At 41.3% G+C, this 23188-nt stretch overlaps 1 protein-coding gene across 1 annotated transcript in view; it reads right to left on the reverse strand.

Annotated features, from left to right (window-relative positions):
* Positions 1-23188, reverse strand: part of LOC308280590 (exostosin-1a-like) — a 66760-nt gene that overhangs the window by 9713 nt on the left and 33859 nt on the right. The window contains exons 2-4 of the mRNA XM_080720920.1: positions 11467-11560; positions 2982-3089; positions 2564-2683 (exon numbers count right to left, since the gene is read on the reverse strand). Of these exons, the coding sequence (XP_080577046.1) occupies positions 2564-2683; positions 2982-3089; positions 11467-11560 (322 nt within the window). The remainder of the gene's footprint in view (positions 1-2563; positions 2684-2981; positions 3090-11466; positions 11561-23188) is intronic.

Below are 23188 nucleotides of genomic sequence, written 5' to 3' on the forward strand. Positions count from 1 at the left end.
TTCTAGCTTGCCTTGCTGCTGTGATGCGTGTATGGTGTCTTGTATCCAGACTCAGGAGGCAACAATAGCCAAGTCCATGCACTATGCAGGGCAAATACTTTAACCTTTATGAAAATGCACTGTGACTCTTGACTAAACACTGTTTATACCATAATTCAAAGCAATTTGCATTCACTCTGAAGGCAGAAATTGGAGCAGAAATAACTAACTGTAAGCAAGCAAGCGTGAAAAATGGAACCCGGCAAAGAAAAATATAAGACGTATGTAGAGGCCTTCTGCAACTGGTTTTGTTTAGCATGGACAGACATTGAGGACCTACTGTAGGCATGAACCTTTGCACGCACTCTCCCAGTTAAACTCTTTGCTGGCAGGTGGGGAAAAAAGGTTCACAGTGTACTAAGACTTCAGGATATTAAAATTATTTTTAAGTTTGGTAGAACCTTGAGTTCGATAGCTAGCTACCTGGGCAAGATAGAAAACTGATTCTGCCATGAAAATATATATATTTTAAATATCGTTGTTTTCGGGTGGAAACCTTGTATGTCCAAAACCGTTCCTTTTTTATTTTTAAAAACTAAAAAAAATAGCCGATGTTGTGTGCTTGTAGATCTGCTATTTTCCACTACATTTGTGCAACACTCTTGTATGATTAAGTAGGGCTTTAATTTTGAAAAAACACACATTTTAAACTTAGAGATACTGTACAAGGTTTCTGCCCAACATTGATGATATATTTATGCAGATCTTGGACTTCATGTGGCCAGCCTGTTCTGTCAAACATCTTTAACGACAGTGTCTATGACATATCAGTGACGTATGAAAAAATGGGGCAAGGTTCCAGCCTGATCAAGCACCTTTGACTTCCATTATGTAACTACCAAAATATAAAACATTAAGTAACAAATAAATATCATGAAATCAATCTGTAGAGTTACTTCTGTGGCCTACTGACAGAGTGCACAAGACATGTGGTGCTGATTGGTCCAGTGGTTTGCAAGATTATCTCCCGATTATCTCCAGACACAAAGACAAACAGACATTTATAGACGGCGGGGCTCCTGCAGAGACAGGGCAATAAAAACTAGACCTAGAACATAATTGAAAGTGAAATGGCTGTATTTATGTTACATTACCCATGACGGGAGCTCTCTGGTGAAACAAAAATCACCAATATCGGTGTAACATGCAAGCACTATCACCACAGGCTACAAAAATAATTGTACAGTAGGTGTATATATACTGGAACTTATAAATATATTGTCAGCATCTGCTATGTTTGTGTTTATCTGCTAAAAGTGTGATTCACTCTCACCAAACAATGAATGAATGGAATTACCGTACTGCTTCAAGTTCCTACCACAGAGTAAAAAAGCAACTGATAAAGATGATGTATAATATTTGGACTTCTAGCATGCCCAAGCAATTAATTGTACAAGCCAAAGTTCAAAATTACTCTAAAAGAGGCAGAAGTGACTTGAGTTTTCCTATACTTTGAAGTCCAGATTATGTGGAGGAACTTCCAGCTGGTAGCCAAATAAGGAGCAAAGCTGAATACAAAACACTGATCTCTAACATGTCATCTTTCTTATTGAACAAGGTCAAGATATTATGAGAGTAAACAGATTGAACATCAGCTCCTTGGAGGTGAAACATTACCCTGGTGACAGTGAAATCCCAGCCCTGCCTTCCGGCAGCCTGACTTCCTCTCCCCTGGGATCAGCCTGTGTAACATTATCTAGGGACAACATTGTGCTGTGCACTGTAGTCAGTAAACACTAAATGTAATCATGATTAATTATGTCTCAACTTAAAATAGCACTACTTTTACTACTGGCTGCTTACATTACTTAACACGTTGTCCATTCTAATGGCTGTCTCGTCTTCTCTTCTGAACTGTACTGTACATGAGTGAAATTACATTCAAATGTTAAACGTCGGTGCCCATTCATCTTCATCAGGATGTTGCCCAATTTATGCTCCGTCGTACGCCAAAAATAGCTGATCTACAAGCTCACAATGTATGGCATCCGTGAAACGTATAGATGTGAGCTTATAGATCGTCTATTTCCAGCACATGACACTGCATTACAGAGTACTTCAAAGAATTACCGACCTAACCTTATACATCCTCTCTCTTTCTCCCCGTCTCCTTCTTTCCTTCCATACCTCCCTATCTTCTTTCTAGCTTCCCATCTCTCATCTGTGCCTGTGTGTAACTCTAGCCCAAGTGGTGTATGCGAGGCCAGCAATCACCAAGCAGAGTACCGTTAAATGGACTCTGACAGGGGCAAACCACTGACATGATTGATATCCAAGGCACTGGGGGGATTAATGACCAACTCAGAAAACATTACAACACAGTTCAACACTTTATTTCCCCCCTCTCAGTTTTCAAATTTGCCCACATTGTGGTTATCACAACCAACAACAGGTGTAGACTAGAGTATGCACTTGCTTTCATAGTGTGTGTGTGTGTGTGTGTGTGTGTGTGTGTGTGTGTGTGTGTGTGTGTGCGTGCGTGCGTGCGTGCGTGCGTGCGTGCGTGCGTGCGTGCGTTGCATACCTCCAGCGTAGTGAGCACTATACTCTCCACAGAGTTGAAGTAGGCCTCCCAGAGGAACTGGGTCTGCTGTCTCAGAGACAGGATCTTGTCTTGGTGGATGGAGCGCACCGTGGAGGGGATCTGGGACAGATGACATTATCAGGAAGGTTGACAGGGAAAACAACAGACACGTGGAATTAAGTCAAATTCCTCTTCAAGCCACGCAGGGTGCTGGTGTTTTATTGACAGTGTCAATCTATCTGTCAACTGGCTAAGGTTAAGACCTGCATCATTAGTGTTTGGCTCTCTTGCCTTCAGCTTTGGGAGACCGTTGTTCATTCATGGCGCTACTATTTCCATTCATTTGTCTGTCTGTGAATACAACTGTTGGTTGTGTTTCTGTGATCCAAATATAAACTACTGTGAGTTTTTTTTTTACCTGCAGTAGCAGTCTTTCATCTCCCATCACTGCTGCGGTATTCCAGTCAATGATCTCTGAGAAAGGCAGCTCCCAACCATTACTCAGCATCACTGGTACACATGCTGCCTGTATGAGGAAGACACAGACCAGCACACATCAGACAAGCACAAGGATGAACACAAACACAGTGATAACCCAAACACATACACAACAAAAAACTGTTGGTTAACAAAGAGATGAAATGTCTCAGAACATCTTCTGTCTGAAATGACAGCCAGTGACATTTAACAATTCTATTCATAGACAACAAGAAGAAATCATTAGACACATTTAATAAGTGGTTTTGGAACGCTGGATGAGAGCGCTGTCTGCTTCCTAGTGATTCTCCAGTGAAATGGGTCTTCAAGCACTTCATTTTGACACAGATTGGGAAGCCATCACTCATTTGACATTTAATTTGTGTTCCTCCATAAAGGTTGAAAAATGAAAAAACAGACAAAGAAAAGTATGACAGCACATGGAGTATGCTGTGCGGTCCCTTCTCCATGGATGATTTCCAGAGCTCGGAAATCAGGCCATTCAAGGGGTCTGTCCAGCCCACGTATTCAGCCTCTCCCAAATGTACCACACACATAAAACTAAACAACCAATCACAAGTGCTTTCTGCTGGAGGGTTAGACCTCCTACTGGAGTGAGCCCACGGAAGCTAATATGCATCTAGATTCCAAGCATTCATCATTGATATCAACTTCATGCAGAACTTCTCCTGTGCTATCAGGGGCCCCATGAACTTACAAGTTACTCGGATTTACCTTTCAGATGTTTGTGGCATCACTGTCACTGTCACTTTATTCAAGGTGTTCAGGAGATATCTTTATCTTAGCATAATGGACGGAGAGAAAGCTTGCAGGAGGTGTGTGTTGGTTCTAAGTGTGGTTAGTGTAGTAGGCCAATTGTAGTCTGTACAGACAGTAGGCATGGGTCAGAATAATCGATTATTAATAGCAGTAGAATAGTCTATTTAAATGTTGGTCAGTCTTGCACGTATCTAACAGACTGGTTAATGTCAATAGGCCCATTTCAGTCTGTTTAATCACTGCCAATGCCAACACTATCCCCGAACTTACCTACAGCACCTCAGTGCCATAAAGACATGCTCCCACCTGCACACTCACACTCCATCAATGGTGCAATTCTGTTCTAATACCATAGTGACATCAGGTAATGCACCAACCTTCTGAAACTCAGCCCTGCCTTCACAACCTCACAGAGCAATCAACACTACAAGAAGGTCATAGTGCTGCTCTGTCAATTCCTCAAATTCCCACACATGTACTGACTCACACACTGCACTGTAAGAAGACACACACTTGTGTACTGTATGCTCTCTCTCTCACACACACACACACACACACAACTGCCAACATACCATATCATAAAAAACTGCATACATCCATAAAAGTACATGTACTGATGTAATACCTTGCTTATTGTAAGTAAATCTGGATTAAGAGCATCTGCTAAATGCTTAAATTGTAAATGCATGCAATAAGGCCTAGGGTTGTTACTAGATGCTAAGTGACAGTTCCTTATGCTGTTTAAATGAGTCACAGAGTGGGCGTCAAGCTAGATGACAGGGTCGTAATAAACACAAAACACCCATATCCTGGGGTGTTTGGCCAAGGCAACTCCCCAGTGTATAAACAGTTGATCTCTCTACACCACATATCAGATGGCACGCAATGGCATGCAAATGTGTCTTCAGGCCAGAGACTGACATTTGAAAACATTTTATGAAGCACACACTGGAACATTTTGTTCAGTTTAACTGATTTATTGTTACTATATTTTGTATTTGAATTTTTTAACAAATAACCGTCTGATTAATGGCAGGCTGGGTAGAAAACCCAAGAATTTCTTTAGCCAAATCATTTGCCTAAAACATTTTAAGGGGATGTACTGTAAGAGCAAACACTTCACAAAGCCAATCTAAACGTACATTCATCAGGCTTCTCATTCATTCAATATCTATGGTGTTGATCTAGGATTACTGGTCAAATCCCATGATCAAATATTTAACCAGCTATTATATAGTGTGAATCCTCTCAGTTCTTGCATTATGCAATTTCATCCCAATATCGAGCACTGCCATAAATTTGATTCATTGCCTTAGCTGCTTTTTGATTTCCTGTTTGCATACGCAGATGGCCATTTGGGTACAATGAAATTCTAAGAATAAATATGAGAGGCATTTCCCGACTCTTTCATGCGGTAGCCTCAGAGGGCTTGGGCAATGGGCAGTATCCATGTATTATGGTACACAGGGTATTTAGAATTTCCCAAGGTATGATTTTCAATACAGTCAAAAATAGATAAGGAATCATGAAACTATTGCCACCTATTTATCTTCAGATGACTTCTTCCAACTACAAAAGCAGTTATTAGCCACATGATTTTATTCAACTGCTAGTCTACCAACACCAGCCACCCCACACATCATCTCTGTTCAGGCCACTGATGTGTCGGTATCCACAGCAGCAACAAGTGTCATTGGGTCCTCTCCTCCAGCAAGTTACGCCAGTAGGAGCGAGATCATTTAGCGACCTACAACCGGGTTGCGACGTGGTCGGTAGTTTTCAGCGACCGGGTCGCTAAATCGAGCGACCGGGTCGCTAAATCACCGACCGCGCCGCTAAATCGACCGACCCGGTCGCTAAATCTACCGACCTGCCTGCAGTTTTAGGTCGGTAGATTTAGCGACCCGGTCGGAAGATTTTGCGCCCCAGTCGGTCGATTTAGCGACCCGGTCGCTCGCTTTAGCGACGCGGTCGGTGATTTAGCGACGCGGTCGGTGATTTAGCGACGCGGTCGGTGATTTAGCGACCCGGTATGGAGGTTGCGTGGCAGGTTAGCCTAACTGAGGTAACGGTCGGGAGGTTGCGTGGCAGGTTAGCCTAACTGAGGTAAGGTTACTGAGGTTAGGTTTAGGGTTAGGGTTAGGAGGTCGGTGGAAGCGACCACCGGTCGGTGGATTTACCTACCCGGTCGCTGGATTAGCGTCCCAGTCGGTGGAATTAGCGTCCCGGTCGATGGAATTAGCGTCCCAGTCGGTCGATTTAGCGACCCGGTCGCTCGCTTTAGTGCTGCGGTCGGTGATTTAGCGACCCGGTCGCTCCATTTAGCGACCCGGTCGCTCGCTTTAGTGCCGCGGTCGGTGATTTAGCGACCCGGTCGCTCCATTTAGCGACCCGGTCGCTCGATTTTGCGACCCGGTCGCTGAAAACTACCGACCACGTCGCGACCCGGTTGTAGGTCGCTAAATGATCTCGTCCTCTCTCAGTTACGCTGAATGTAAAGAAGAATGGCCCTTATTTTCCATTCATTCTTCTACGGCCCCCCCAAGTACAGTATTTAAACCTACTAAACCAGTAAAACATGTCTAAGTAGAGTAAGTAGGCTAATTGCATATTAGAAAACCTGTTTGTCAAAATAATAAACTTTGACATTTACAGTGTGTGGATTCCATTTCCTTTTAAATGCATATTGCTAGACCAGTGGTTCTCAACCTGTGGGTCGGGACCCCCAGAGGGGTCCCCAAATTATTTGGGGGGGTCCCCAGATGATTAACTTAAAGGACCTACACCATGAATTTTCACTTTTTCTATTTTAAAACCATTTTTTGGGGTCCCACTGGCACCTTCTATCCTCACAAAGTCCTATTTCTGTACATTGTGTCTTTCTCTGGTTTTGGGAAGACAGAGATGAAAAGCTTTCCACGGGTTCTCAGAACAGTGCTGTTCTGAGAGTTGACGCATGTGACGTCACACGCGTTTCCCGTTTTTTTTTCAGAGTAAAAAAAAAATTTTTTTCAAAAAACTTTTTTTTTCAAAAAGGTTTTTTTTTCCAAAAATGTTTTTTTTTCCAAAAATTTTTTTCAATTTTTTTTTCAAAAACTGTCAGTCAAAAAAAAAATCTTTTCAAAAATCTTTTTTTTCAAAACTTTTTTTCAATTTTTTTTTTCAAAACTTTTTTCAAAAACTTTTTTTTTCAAAAAACTTTTTTTCAAAAACTTTTTTTTCAAAACACTTTTTTTCAAAACTTTTTTTTTCAAAAACGTTTTTTTTTTTTCAAAAAACTTTTTTTTCAAAAAACTTTTTTTTTTTTCAAAAAACTTTTTTTTTTTCTGGAAAAACCCCACTAGATGCGCCCCTGAGCAAACAGAGGCCGTTTTGGTATTGCAGCTGGAGAGCCTCATTATAGTAGAGCTAGAACAAACAAAAAGAATGGTCAGAGTGTTTGTTGAGGGTTAAAACCTGTCTAAGACTCAATTTTGAGCATATATTTATACAAAAAATATAGTTTTAAAAGCATGGTGTAGGCCCTTTAATGTGCTGCACTGTATTCTCACTCCACAGTAAACAAACCAATATAACGTTTAAATGTATAGAGGAGTATCTGCACATTTCTAAAGTGACAATGTAAGGACTTTTTAACACCTTTTAACACCAAATTAAACATTGGCCAAATTGTCAAATATTAGAGGCAGAAATTGTGAAAATAGCAGATTGTGAAAATAGCAGATATAGATTTAGATCGGCTATTTTCACAATAGTACTGTGTCATACAAAATGGAATGCCTCAACTCTTAGTGCTCGTCAGGGTGGGGGGTCCCCAGTTAAAATATGATTACTTGGTGGGTCGCGGCCTGAAAAGGTTGAGAACCACTGGGCTAGACGATGTATTACTTGCTGTTTATGCTACAATGACTTCTGTCCCCAGCAGCTTGTGAAATGTCAGGAAGGAATCAGGAAGGTATGAAAAAGATGGATACAGTAACTTACTGCCCAAGACCACGTCTTTGCAGTTTCTTCCTCTGAATTAAACGTGTGTGTGGGTGTGGGTGTGGGTGGGTGTGTGTGTGTGTGTGTGTGTGTGTGTGTGTGTGTGTGTGTGTCATGTGTTATGATCATGACAGTGAGAACTTGAACATGTGAATGGATTTCATCAAGCATCCCAGCACTGGGCCACCGGGCAGTGGGGCTAAATAATGTATTGTATTTCTTATTTTCCTTCTGATTCGTCTTTGTGAGATGTGCAGTACACTCAGCATAGTCAAGCTAATATGTGCAATTCTCAATATCTATGGTGTTGATCTGGGATTACTGCAGCCAAAGGCTGAAATGTCAAGTTAAGACACATTATTATCATGACACAACACACATCACATAATCCAATATCTGCATAGAATGAATGATACAATTTGACATGAAGAGAGCAGGATGACTAAAGACAAGCAGAAAGGCACATGAAGAACCACATCAGACAAAATGAGTTTTGGACAAAGATATGAATACAGAACAGGATTTCGTAGGGCTAAAAAGGGTCTAGTAAATCAATTGCATGGCAATACTGAAACAACAGATGACCTCTCTTAAAGGACCATACACTAATACTAGGGATGGGCATAACTGACCAAAATTAGCATTCGAATATTTGATAGATAGGCACTGAAGAATAATCCTTCATAAAGTCGGTTGGTTCAGTGGCTGGCAATAAATCTAAATGTACTCCCATGGCTATGGAATTTCTTGTCATGAGTGCCGTCCATGCGTCTGTGGTTAGAGCCTTGGCACAGTTGATTAAGCTTTTGCTGAGATCTTGCACAGTCTCCTCATAGAACCTTTCAATTTGAGTGGCAACGGTTTATGAGATGGGGCGATGTATCCATCTTTGTGATTAGAAACGTGGTTCCATATGCAAGCTTGTCAACACAACGAGGTGACCCCAAAGTGAACTAGTAATGGACCGTTGGATGCTTTATGTTCAAATGCCAATTAGGTGTCACATCTTACAGGTTTTTTGTAATGGTGTGTATCGCCCTCTCATGTGAAAGTGTGTCTGTGACACATTCCAGCGCTAACTGTTCGATCTCACCGTATGTTAAAATTGCGATGCACTTTATCAAGTATTATATGTTGTATATTATTTAGAGAGAGGAAGAGAGAGAGATTCAATTTAGCTGGCGATGTGAACAATAAAGGGAGAATGTGAACAAATCTTACCAAAAAGGTCTGAAGGATAATTTTGTCCATATCATATAGCCCTAAAGGGTTATGATTGCATGTATGGGTTTAACTTAATTCATACCCACCAGAGAAGGAGAATTGCATAAGTGGAGAAGAGAAAATGATTAATGGAAAAGAAGAGATGAAGGGTGAAAGTGGCAAACTACGGATGTCAGAGGGGGGCATTGAAAACACAAAGTCATGGACAGCTATTTAATACTGGCTGTGCAACACCACTGCAAGCTACTGAGAACCCTCACTACATCATCATCACCATCCCTCAGCACTGATCATTCGTTGAAGATTTGGTCGCAATTTAGGAAACATTATGGCTTAGCTCCCATGTCTATTAATGCCCCAATTTCAGCCAACCATTTGTTCCCGGCTTCTTTAATGGACCAATCTTTCAATCAGTGGACTAATAAGGGAATTTTGAATGTCAAAAAGCTATTTAAAGATGGTGTTTTCATGTCGTTTGAGCAAGTTAGCAGAGAGTTTGGTCTGTCAAGACAGAACTTCTTTCACTATTTACAGATTAGACATTTTGTAAGAAGTCAATTCATACAGTTCCCAACAATGCCATTAACACCCATGGAGCCAAACTTGTACAGTAACGAGATACGGCCACTGGCGGTCGCTGTGCCAAAAATCAGTTGTCTCGTTGAGGAACGAGACAAAGGGTTAAAGGGCCAGTTCACCTCTGGGACAACCAGATCTTATTTTATTGTTGTTTGGGACACGATCAACACAATCCTGAGTTATTTTTTGTGTTCAATCTGTGTTTTGAGATATTTTAGTATTTCAGCATGAATGATGATGCATTTTGCATCATATGAGTCATCATGCTGCATCATATGATGCAAAATGCATCATCATTCATGCTGAAATACTAAAATATCTCAAAACACAGATTGAACACACAAAAATAACTCAGGATTGTGTTGATCGTGTCCCAAACAACAATAAAATAAGATCTGGTTGTCCCAGAGGTGAACTGGCCCTTTAACTGTGCAGCATGCAGCTGTGCACATGTTGTGTTCCCTGTGAAAGATCCTGGTCCATACGTCATAACGTGGCTCGCACAGAAACAAAATGGAGCATCTAGGCTGCATACACTTCCATTCTATGCTGAAACATAAAAAGGGCTTTATCTCTGAATAAGGTGCAAAGAACGCCAGGGAAGCAGAGATCTGATTGTTTTCACGGCGACACTTTACCGCGATGGTCGGCCCCGGTTTGGATTTTAGTTTCGCGAGCGTTTGTAAACAAATGGATTATCTTCCTCAATCGTCAGTGGACACTCACATGCACACGCACAAAGCTTCCGAGGCTCTTCAAAATAAAGCGTAAGTGAACGGCGGCACTAGCAACAGCTAGAAATGTTAGAAACCTTGGCTTCCATTGTGTTAAAGACCTCTCTTGATTCAATCCTAGATCTCAAACCTCGGGTGAAGGGCAATGTTTCAATACTTTATACAATGATCTCTGATATGGAGGGTACCTCGTTATCAATAAAAGAACAATGGGAAAACGACCTAGACACAGTAATTACAGAAGACCAAGATTTTCTTAAACAAATCCATTCTTCATCTATATATGCGAGGCACGGCCTCATTCAGTTTAAGAGTCATCAATTACATATGTCAAAGCCAAAGGTTAGGCTGTCCAGGATATTTCCCGTAGTTGATTCTACTTGTTGACAGATGTAAGCAAGCCCCTGCCAGTCTTTTCCATAATCTTCTGGTCTTGCCCAAGCCTGTCAACATTTTGGTCTTCCATATTTGAGGTATTCTCATATACTGTATCTCCAGTCAGACGATCGAGCCTTGCCCTATGCTTGGTCTTTTCGGTGTGCCCTCTGAGAATCTTGGCTTGCGTGGGATACACTTGGACAGCATAGCTTACTCCGCCTTGCTGGCACAGCGTTTAATACTCTTGAACTGGAAAAATAGTTGTCCACCTTCCTTTAGTCGGTGGATCTGCGAGGTCATGTTCTTAAACTAGAAAATATAGATATACACTGAGGGGTTCTACTGATAAGTATATCAGAGTGTGGCAGCCCTTTCTTTCATATGTTGATCTGACAATGCCTCTTAATGTTAACATTTTAGATATTGGTATTGCATAGTAAAGGTACTCATATGTTGCTGGATGTCTTATGCAGTGCTAAACCTGACTTGTATTTTTGTGTTATGTTTTTGTTGTCGATTCTGCTTTTACTTTTATATTATGTAATCTTGTCTTTAATTTTTTGACTTGTATTGCCTGTTTAAGATTTGCCTTAATTTCCTGAAATGGAAAAAAGCTGATCTCTAATAATAGCGTGATGGCCATTATTTAGGCCTGTGTGCCTGTGTGCCTGTGTGCCTGTGTGCGTGTGTGTGTGTGTGTGCGTGCGTGTGTGTGCGTGTGTGTGTGTGTGCATGTATACCACTGACCTGCAGGGCCTCCAGGAAGCGGAAGGAACCCAGCCGCCGTCCTCGGGGCACCAGGCAGAACGTGGAGTTGTACAGCATCTCTCTGTAGTCATACCTACAGGAACATGGCAAAAGACACATCATCCAATGATTATGCAGAATATACTGTACTACTCTAGAATAAAGTGTGGGTCTTCAATGTGCTTTCAATTCTTCCAATTACTTTAACCCTTGACATGTATAGCTGAAGAATTGTGTTTAAAGGTCAGTCCATACCACTTGAACACAAAACCGTTTTTCCTTTTTTTTTATTATTATTTATTTATTATTATTATTTTGCTCAATGTTTTATTAATAATTTCAAAAATAGACAGTAAAGACAAAGTAAAGCAGCTCTTAAGATTGGTGTCAAAAGGAAAAAACAACAAAATAAGTAGTAAAGTAAAATACAAAGTACATATTATTACATAATACACCATCTGCAAAAAAGGGGTTTTAAGGCCAGTCCACACTCCACACCAATGAAACTCCTTGCCATTTGGGATAATGGTTGCAAGGATTACATGTTGCAGGGAGGGAGTTGCATTGCGAATCATTGGTGTGGACAGGCCTTTAACGTGAAATACCTCCTTAAAGTGGTTTATGCACAATTGATGGATTTGCGAGTTAGACACACGGTAGCAAGTTGGCAGAGCTGGCATTAAAAGACTAAAAAGGTGGAATTAATGGAAAAGGGACAACCCACCACAAGTACACTGGATTTTATTGCATTTTATATTGCCATTTAATTGTCAAACAGTGCTCCCTATTCAGTCTACATGTTATTCTAAATAAAGGGGAAGAGGGAGGTAATATTAGTTTTGGTTGTCAGATATGGCTCATTAGTTAAACTTGCACATTGTCAGCGGGATATTGCCAACACACCCACGTCAGAAACACCACATCTGAGGCCTTAATGTCATCATGTTTATGGGACAACAGACTTAAAGGAGCTATAGTCAACTTTTTCATTGTAGGTGTACATCCTAGTCTACAGACTAGGATGTAAACAAAGTACGGGCCCTGTAAATGTAAACAAAGGGCCAAAATGATTATTTTATCATTATTTTACGCTTTTTGTGGTCATTTTTTAATTGAAACACATATATGAAGCTTATTTTTTTATAAAATATTTTCGAAACATTATTTTTATTTTAGCATCGGTTTTTCAAGAAAAAGTTGACTATAGCTCCTTTAAGAGAGAAATGTTATGGTTCACACTCGGGATGTGCATGACTGACCAAAATCAAATTCGATTATTCTACTGCTATTGAGAACGAATATTCAATGAATATATAAAAATAATGTATTTTTTAATAATCGATTTTTACCCTCAATTCAAAAACTATTACCGGTATTCAAATAATCGACTAGTCTGACCCATCCCTAGTTCACACCTTAACTACTTCCATCTGTACATCCATCTGAGGTTTTACCTCGCAAAGAATATCTCCACACCACCACCTTACAATCACATTTTCAGTCAAAAAAGAACGGGGAAATATAGAAACATTAGGATAGGGATATATTGATATTCCATCCACAATAGCTGAATGGTCAGGGAGCCCACCTGGGGAACCAGAGCCCCTGGTCGTTCCAGGTTCAATTCCAAGCCAGACCAGCAATGTCGATGTGTGTCCCTGAGCAAGACTCTCTTAACCCCTAATTGCTCATACGCTCCATGTGGGCAGCGAATCAGCTGTGTTAGGCTGAAAATACTGAATTTCCCTCGCGGAGGAGTAGGTAACTATTATTATTAATTATTAACAAACATACTGCAAAGACTGCACACGGCTCTTCAGTTTGTTACATTATTCACAGCATCCTCTTGCATTAGCTGCTTGAGCTGCATCATACGCCTCGGAAAGTTCAATCTCGCAAACACAAGCAGCCGATGAATCCATCTACGTATAATAACACGTCAGCAAAAATCCATCCCCGACAATCAATGAAAGCATGGAGGGTCTGTGCTTACTAATGCTAATGTAAAAATGCCTTGTCTTATGGTTAGACAGTCACAATCCATTATTGAGTAGGCTATATCTGAGGTGTACATGGCCTGTCATTATAGTTTTAACAGAAATATATATGAAATCCAATTTTTGAACATGCAACAAATGCCAGACAAAAGGATTTACACGATGACCTCGGTTCATACCTGGAAAGCACAGGCAGCTCCCTGTCCCCTGGTGAGCCCCCCACCTGTCTCTAAACCCTCTGCCCCCTCACCTGCACGTCTCAACATCTCTCCTTTCTTCCTCACGCCCTCCCTCCCTTCATCTCTCCACCACCATGCTTCAATCTAAGCCTCAGTCAGCACTCGCATGGATTAAGGAGCTGCTTGGAATTCCTTCAGCACTGATACTGTGTGTGTGTGTGTGTGTGTGTGTGTGTGTGTGTGTGTGTGTGTGTGTGTGTGTGTGTGTGTGTGTGTGTGTGTGTGTGCGTGTGCGTGTGTGTGTGTGAGAGATATATAGAGGGAGAGAAATAGATTATTGTGATAGTGTGTAAGACAGAGTTTATAGCATCTAGGAACTGCAAGTTCATTTGTGAGTGCATGATTTATTGCAATTGTGTCTACAAATCTGTTTGTGGAAAGGTGTGTGTGTGTGTGTGTGTGTGTGTAGGTGCATCCAGGCAAGAATGCTAATTTGACAGTAAAGGTGAGCGTAACTGTGTTTGTGTACATTATGTGAGCCTTATGTTCAAGGCTGCACTACATCAGCTCAAGGCCGTACTACCTCAGCAACCACCTCTGAACAACTCTATATACAGTCCTCAAACTGAATTGTGCCATGTATAAATCTTTTTAATGATACACAATATTTCCATTTTATTCTCCTAAAGAAATGACCCATAGTTGGCATGACAGTGAAATTAGTGAGTCATAACCAGGGGCCGCAAAAGAGAATGGCGGCTGATCTTAACTTGAGTATCTACAGACATGCTGGAGTACATTCAAAATCACATGCCTCAAAGGTCAAACTTAAGTAGGCCTATCCACCATAATTACTCAACATTAAAGAACAAACAAGGAAGACAAGCAAGCATGAATATGCTGAAGCCCACGGTGCAGTGGTGTGGGCATTCAGCCGCTTTCGGCAGGCACGGTAAGCTGTTGCAGTTCGATTTGCACGTGGCAACCCATCTGTGCATCACGTGTCCCTTATAAAAATGTGGCATACCATGTCCACGGCTTGCTGGCCGTGGGAAAAACAAAATGGTAGAAAATTGCACACTGACTACAGGGAACCGTTGGCCTAATGGCTACCACTTAGGCTCTTATGCAGCCCGACAGCAAATCACGGGTTCGATTCCCGATCCCAGCAACCTTTGCTGCGTGTCACTCCCCATCTCTCTGCCTGTTTCCTGCCACTCTCTACACTGCACTCTTGTTTCCGTTGGTCCATAGCTGTACAGCAGCAGTGCCAAAAGCAAGCAGTAAATAGCTATTTCTGACTTCTTTATTAGAACATGTGTATTCATGTTGATAATCTCTATTTAAAAATGTTTTGCAGATAACTTGTATAGGAAATAAATGAGCTTAGCAGCACTCATACCAGCCAGGTAAAATACATTTCATGTAGCAGCACACGCTAAAAGCATTAGTAGAACAGAATAATGAAGCGAGACCTAAACCAAATCCTTTGATTCAGAAAGTAAAGCAATGTTAAGCAGCATCTGCAATCTGTTAATGTTGCATACGTAACCATAGAGCTGATGAAATATGTTGCTGTTCGGTTTGGCTGTATTTCCTTTAATGAGTGCTTAGGTTCCTGCCAGATGTCACAGCTTCATCTCCATAGGCTACATCTGCGGACAAGTGGTTTCATCTGTACATTCAACAAAGCACCACAGGTTGCAAAGATATATGGATATCGCATTAAGTTCTAAGGACTTTTTGTCACAAATTGTACTATAAATTAAGTATAACTCACACAATATCCTCAAAGATGATGGATACTTTCGTGATTTTACTGCACGTAAAGATGTAATGGTGAAATATGAGCTGAAAAAACTCATGTACTTTAAACAGGTGCTATCTGGAGAGTCTAGGGCATCTCCGTAATTGATGGGCTCACTTTGTCTTGCCACTACAGTAGTTTAAGGGGGATTAATGGGAAAGAAAAGTCACATAAAAGCTTAAAATTGGCTTGATGGCACTCATAGTATTGCATGAATTTCAAATCAGCTTGCTGCCATTTTATTAAAACATATTACAGGTTTTGCTCGTACCTCATCAATGCATTAGAGTCTAGACTATAATGAGCTGATTCATCTGAATGGCTCCATCTCGGAAGCACTAGGCTATGATTAGGCATCACAAGCGAATAATCCAGCTGGAGGCATGTCATAACTGTGACAATTTTCGCAGCCCCGTAAAAACAGTATAGGTCCATATGTGGACTGTCTGGGTGTGAATGTCCCATCCATCACAGGTCCTGTCAGTGGGAAGTCAGAGAGGACCAGATGTTCCTCTGCCTGCATACCTCCGCAGGTTGCTACTCTTCCAGTTGGCTGTGTGTGTGGGGAGAGCGGACACTGTATGTCAGTGACTCGTTTTTGCTGCCAATGTCAACCAATTCCTGCCTTGGTCAGCAGGTTGACAGTGTACAGTTTCCAAATCAGAACAATTAGACAGGCACTACAGAACATAGCCTAAATCCTCCGACAGAATGATCTAATAAAGCAAAGTTGGGGGCATTAAATGGAAACGCTATGTAAGCAACTACTCCAGATGTCTAGCTATGGGTTGGCAGTCATATATTCATACGTGGAGATCGCTCAGCACACAACAGCTGTCATCCCGGAGCTTGGTTATTGATTGGACGTTTTCCACTCGAGTTCATAGGCAGAGAGCTGTAATGAGTCATTCCCTATTATAAACCTGACTGTGGGAGGGAAACACTGTTTCAAATGTCTATAGATTCAGCCGCCTATTTTATTAAGTTCCTGGAAAACACAAGCTGTACTTATCAGACTAGCAATTATCAACAAGCCATACATTATAGATAATAATAATAATCATAAGGAATAAAAGCTCTGCCATGTAAAAAGGCCTAAGTGGATAGGTAACAGGTTGAGGTAACATGTAAATGTAGCACTCCTACCAATCCTGCTCAGTGAGTCAAGACAAACCGTTGTGTATCTATAGGCATGTTTTCATTGCAATTCCGGAATTTTTCCTGCAAAATAAATAATTATAATTAGCATAACTTGCCGGGAGTTTCGTTTTTTGGGTGTTTTCACATGCCCTCATCGGCATCAAAAATGCTGGTATCGCTCGTTTTCACTAAAACCATTGTAACGGCATGAAAGACCAGTTGCCAGACTTTGCGAGAAAAATAAGCAACCAGGTGTACGAAAATGAGCCCCAAAAAGTGATATTATCTAGGCCACACGAGCTTTAAAACTATATGCATCGCCGCATCAGCTACTTGAACATTGCCGATCTACAACCTCACAACAAATAAAACGCAACCAGCAACTATCAACCTACAAAGTAACTTTTACGAAAATCAAGCCCAGAGTCGCTTATAATTAGCAGACATGGCAACCGCCACACTGCCTGACGACAGCTTGCTGCTCGTCACTTCTTTTTTTTGTCAGTCTCTTTCTCTCTCTCACCCTGAACCTACAAATGGATTTTACAAGAATTATTCTTCATGCAACAACACAAGGTTCAGAAAGGATCGCTGATGCAATGTGTTGTAGCTGTGTTTTTTTCACGCGGCACGTAAAAAGACTAAAGAGTTGGTAAAGACTCCAGCTTTCATCACAACATTACGAGCGCATCGCGTCCGTCTCCCGTTCTCCAGACCGGACTTGTATCGAAACCCACACAGCTTAATTAAAAATAGGCTATAGAATACAATACAAATAAGTTTGAACCATGAATTGATCTAGCAAGCGTGCATTTCTCAGCACCGCGGCCGTATAGGCTGGAAATTGTAGAAAGAAATAGACTTCTGTCTTCTGTGTTTGGCAGGCTTACATAACATTCGAATGCAATATGGATTATGAAGCTTTCAATCCCAATTACAATTCTTTAACTGTTAATATTGGCTCCTTGCATGCACCTGCTTATCCGAAAAAAGTAAAAATCACGGTATGCCGTTTTCACTGTGGGGAAATTTCTATTCTCCCAGTACTTTCATCAAAAATTACTAGGTATTTTGCCGTCAAATTTCGGACCCCAAAACTAACGGAAGACAAAATAAGTGGCCGTTTTCACATGGCGTGAATTTCAAAATTGCCGTCATTTTGGAAAAAACTTCCAGAAGTTTGACTCAGTGAAAACGGGGCTTATGTGAAAGAGTAATATGCAAGCATATGAAAGAAAGGTGGAAAAGTTCTATTGTAGTCCAGTGAACTTTGAGCAGATTCACTTGAAAGCCAGTCAATAAACTGATTTCAAACCCAAAGTCTAGTTGTGTACTGTACCATAGGGAAAACTCCCCCGCCCTCAATGATGAGGTACAGAGGGAAAGAGAATGCTTGTGGTGGACAAAAGCTACTCCACTGGGGCTTTAATCTTGACCAGCCCTTCAATCAGAAACCATATTTTTGACATCTCTTGACTTCCTGACCATCATTACATTTACCTATGATATGCGCATGTAGGCCTAAATGATTGTATTCATAAAAATACACATACATCTACCGGTGTATATATCACACACACACACACACACACACACACACACACACACACACACACACACACACACACACACACACACACACACACACACACACACACACACACACACACACACACACACACACACACACACACACACACACCCCCATCAGTGTCTAGTCCCTGTCATTGCCGACTCCCACAGTTTGGTCTAGGGAGGGAGTAGGCAACAACATGCTCCTCTGATAGACATGAATTAGCTAGCCGCTTCTTTTAACCTGACAGTGAGGAGTTTCATTGGGAGGCCATAACGTGTATGAGGGAGGAATACTTTCCCTCCTAACCATAGCAGAACCTGTAGGAATCGCTATTATAGTGCAGCGGCAGAGACCGCCCTGCCCCGCCGCCATCCCACCCACGGCAAGGACACAGCCAAATGGATCATCCAGCCAAGCCGGATGCACTTTACTTAGTTTGACAATTTGCCAAGAATTGGAAAAAGAATTTAGCCTTGAAATATGGTGGGAAGCAAAATTGGGGAGAGTATGATGGTAATGACCTGTTATCAGGCAAAGTAGTATTCTGGTAAATAGTCTATGCGCCTTTATCCAAAGGGTGACACACACACACACACACACACACACACACACACACACACACACACACACACACACACACACACACACACACACACACACACACACACACACACACACACACACACACACACACACACACACACACACACACACACACAGTAGGCAACCATACTAGGCACCAACTTGCTCATCAGTTAGGGGTTTAAGGACGGAGTAGTTCAGCCCCAAAATGACATTAACATTAATAACATTTTTCTTAAGATAATAATTTGATTACAATAAATTTACCCCATTGCATGCATTTGGGTCCCCATCTGGGATCCAGAATGTGACAAATACATGCAAACAAGACCTGCTTTAATTACTTCAGTCTATATTATTAGCTTATGACAAGCATAAAATAAAAATAAAAACAGGATTCCAATTAAGAAATAGCAAAAATAGCAGATCTACAACTTTTGTGTGACATAGATTTTGACAAAGTTGGGCATTAATTACAAAAAAAAGTTAGAATACAGAGATAAGAGGTTTCTGCCCGACATTATATGCAATGTGGCCCTCTGGAGTGAGTGTGGAAATATAGTGGCCCTCATTCTCATCATCAAAGTTTCCCACCCCTGGATTAATTAGTCTCTTCAGTTATATGAGCACTGGAAGAAGTATGAACTAGAAGAGTATCTGAATACTGTACTGCAGTGTTACTCAAACTCCAGCCCGCAATTTTGACTGGCCCACCAGCTTAATGTCCTCGAAGTCACACATCCAACAAGCTTTAAACTGAACAGATTGGACCTTGCGTTCCCGAGATAATGGCCAAAACATATTGAAAGCGGCCATTGAAATCGCCGATTTTTGTTTTTACCAGTGGCTATGTCTGACTAATTAGAATACCCAAAACGTCATTGTAGGAAATCAAATGAAAGAGAGATGTACTGTAGCTCTACTTAACAACTGCATCATTAGCCATTTGGTAGCTAAACAGTCTGGGTAATCTATTTTAAGTAGATTGTTTGATTTTCCTTAGACATAACTATCTATTTTCTATGTTTATTTTCTGTAGAATGCCATTTGTGTTGAATGTGGGCCAAGTCATAAATAACATTGTGAAGCAATTGAAAGAGAGATATGCTCAGCCATCTTTAAGGTTATCCCTTTTGATAGCAGGCAGACATTTATCAACCCAGACAAATAGCAGACAAATGTACATTAGTTTGTTTTAGTGTTGGTGTGGAATATGCTAATTGCACAGAAGTATTAAAAAGAGGGCAAAATGTAGCAAATTACTTTGATTACAAATTGTGTCATTGACAGAATATAAATGGAATTCCAAGCCATAAAATAATGCACATTGCACTTGTCTTATGTGAAAATAAAGCAAATACAAGATTATACAAGAAGTTATCAAATAATGCCATTTTATCAACTGGCCCGCGGCCCCTTGACATTTTTGTAATGTGGCCCACTGGTTCAGAAGTTTGAGTATCCCTGCTGTACTGAACCCAGGGCATCTTCTCAGCACTACAACTCAGATCAATAATGAAACACAGAGAGTTGCTGGTCTGACACAAGAGACGTTCTCAGGCCTTTTATAGCAAAACACAACAACAAAAGGCAAAGACAATGGAAGAAGGACACAGAAAGCCAAAGAAACCGTGAACAAGCCACTTAGATTTTTTTTGCTTTGTCTCTGCCTTAACATTTCTGTTTTCTCTGGCAACAGCTCCGTTTTGATTTATCGCCTATGCAACACTATAAGTCCTGAAGAATAATGCTCCTTCTGACTCTGTTCAGATGCACTTCCTTGTGAATGAGGGAATAAGTGCGCGGGTGAATTAATAATTGAAGGGATGATTTGTTTTAGTCTCCTTGAAATCATGATGGTGGGAATGGGACAGCACGGAAAGAATTATCACTAATACTGTCATGAAAATGTGATCACATGAGTGTAAATGTAGGACAACTATACTAAATCGTTCAGTTTCTACTGCAGCCCAAACTAGAGACTAACGGGGGTTCTACTGTGAATGCAAACAGATGACAACCAAGCAGTGATGTGATGGACTTGTTTCTCCAAATTATCGATTTATATTATATTACATTCATGTTTTTGGCATGGGACACTGATGTACGATTAAGTATAAATAAGGTATACGTCATTAACCAAGTGATTTACATATTTTAAATATATGTGGCCATAATTCTAATGGAACTAGATGTACTAGGTGTGCTGTGCTCGTATATCAAATCAGATGAATAACTCTGTCATCACCAGGAAAGAAAAAGAAAGCACTACAAAGCACTTCATCTGTGAAGACAATCTGGACTGAGGTAAGGACAGTATCCAGCTCCACATCTGGGTACCAGTGGTTGTATGTATGAAATAGGAAACCCAGCAACTAAAGCATCTCTGATTCTCTGTACATAAGTGTACACATTGTTTAAAAATGCCAAATTAAAATGTATGCTACACCCACTTAACATGCTACAGTATGCAGAAGCACAAGGTCGAAACTTGAGCTGTGACCTTGTCCGGTGACCAATTTCCAAACATAAATAATATAACTCATCTGCCAAGATGAGTCCAAATCAGATTAGAATTGTCTTATTGTCAGCATTATTGCTGTGACAGGCAAAAACAAACAAACAGACAGACAGACAGACAGACAGACAGACAGACAGACAGACAGACAGACAGACAGACAGACAGACAGACAGACAGACAGACAGACAGACACCAGCAATTATAATACACTGACTCTACTGGGCCGCACAGAGGTGTACTGTATATATTTCTTCTACTTCCCAAATACACAGCCGGAAATGATCACATCTAACTTTGTAGCCAAACCATTCTCTCTTTCTTTACGCTATCTGAGAGCTTCAGAATATATGGGTAGTATTTGGGAGTGGAAATCAAATCAAGGAAGCTGTGGTACCATGTCCAACTGACTCCTCTCCTGTACTATACCGACTTCATCTGTAACCATCTCATTCTCTGTTTCCTCTTTGCTGTCAGGGTTGAGCAGAGTTGAGTTGATGTACTGTTGGTGGTTGCCAGGACCATGAGTTCAAGCCAAAGGAATGTCAGCCTCAAAGGCACTGAGTGAAAGTGAGTGTCATCAGAAGCGAGAGAGAAGAGAGCGAGAAATAGCAGTTGACAACCGTGCACAGTGCACACACACACACAGACACACACCAAAAAGACTGATCATCCCAACAAGCCACACATACTAGATAAGGCAAGCACACACAAACACAGCTTCACCTCAGCTCTCATCAGTAGTACCAGACATAGAAAGGCGTTCTAAAACCCCGCTGCTTCCTCATCAGCCCCATCAGCCCCCCTCCCCCCCAGAGAAGGCCGCGCACCAGGAGGGAAACACCTATTTTCATAACACACACAGGCAGACAAGCCCTGCAGAGTTACAACATCATACACAACACTACAGGCTACAGCATCCATTGAAAACCAGCATTTGTCTGGGGCATGCACCCACCATGTTTACACTTGGTATGTGAGCAGTGAGCACTCATTACATATTTGTTTTGAACATGATAAGACTTTCAAATCTCAGGCATGTTCTTCTCACTGCTGGTAAAGTGGAGTTAATGAGTGCATGGGAATTACACACACATTATTACAAGGCAGGCTAGCCTCTGATGTAGGGGGAGTCCACTAGGCTGGTGTAAGATAGAACTCTAAGGAATGTGGAAACATTAGACGGTAGCCGCGGTTTTATTGAGCTTGTAGAAATTTGGTACACTGAGTATGTTTGTGAAATTTCCCCTGCAGGGAGTTGGTTGACCTTGGCTCTTGTGTGTGTGCTGTGTGCGCGCGTGGGTGTGTGCTGTGGGTGTGTGCTTACTCACATGATATGCATGACTGAAAGAGGCGGGATTAAAATTACACCAAGTTATGTGAGCCAGCAAAGCAAGGCCGTCAATCAATTACTGAGAATTTCTAGCAGACACCGACGGCAAAAAAAAGGAATGGTTACAGTGACAGAAATGAATGACATCAACTAGCCTACACTTAAAAGGCTTAAAACAGGGCAGCGATGCGATCACAGGGCAGGAAAAAATCCCTGATTAATGGCTGGCCCTCATCACCTTAAAATGTCACCAAACTTTTAAAGGGGAAATCTCTATATCGACATCCCATTAGTCCGACTAAAGCTGGCCATACACTAGCCGATAATCGGGCCCGACTGAATCGGGTAGAATTAAACACTACAGGATCATTTTTTCAGATTATTTTACCAGATAATCTAAACGGACTCAGACTAGCCGTTTTGAACAGTCGGGCGCTCCGCACGCTACAGGATTCTATCCCGATTGAGTCGGGCTCGCACACAGCAATAATAAATAATATAATGAATACAAGATGCCACGGGGGATGTTCTGAGAGCTGTGCTTTGCAACACGCACGCACACGCACATACAAACACATGACGTCGTTATC

The sequence above is a fragment of the Nannobrachium achirus genome (assembly GCF_963921795.1).
Source record: "Nannobrachium achirus genome assembly, chromosome: 2".
NCBI lineage: Eukaryota > Metazoa > Chordata > Actinopteri > Myctophiformes > Myctophidae > Nannobrachium > Nannobrachium achirus.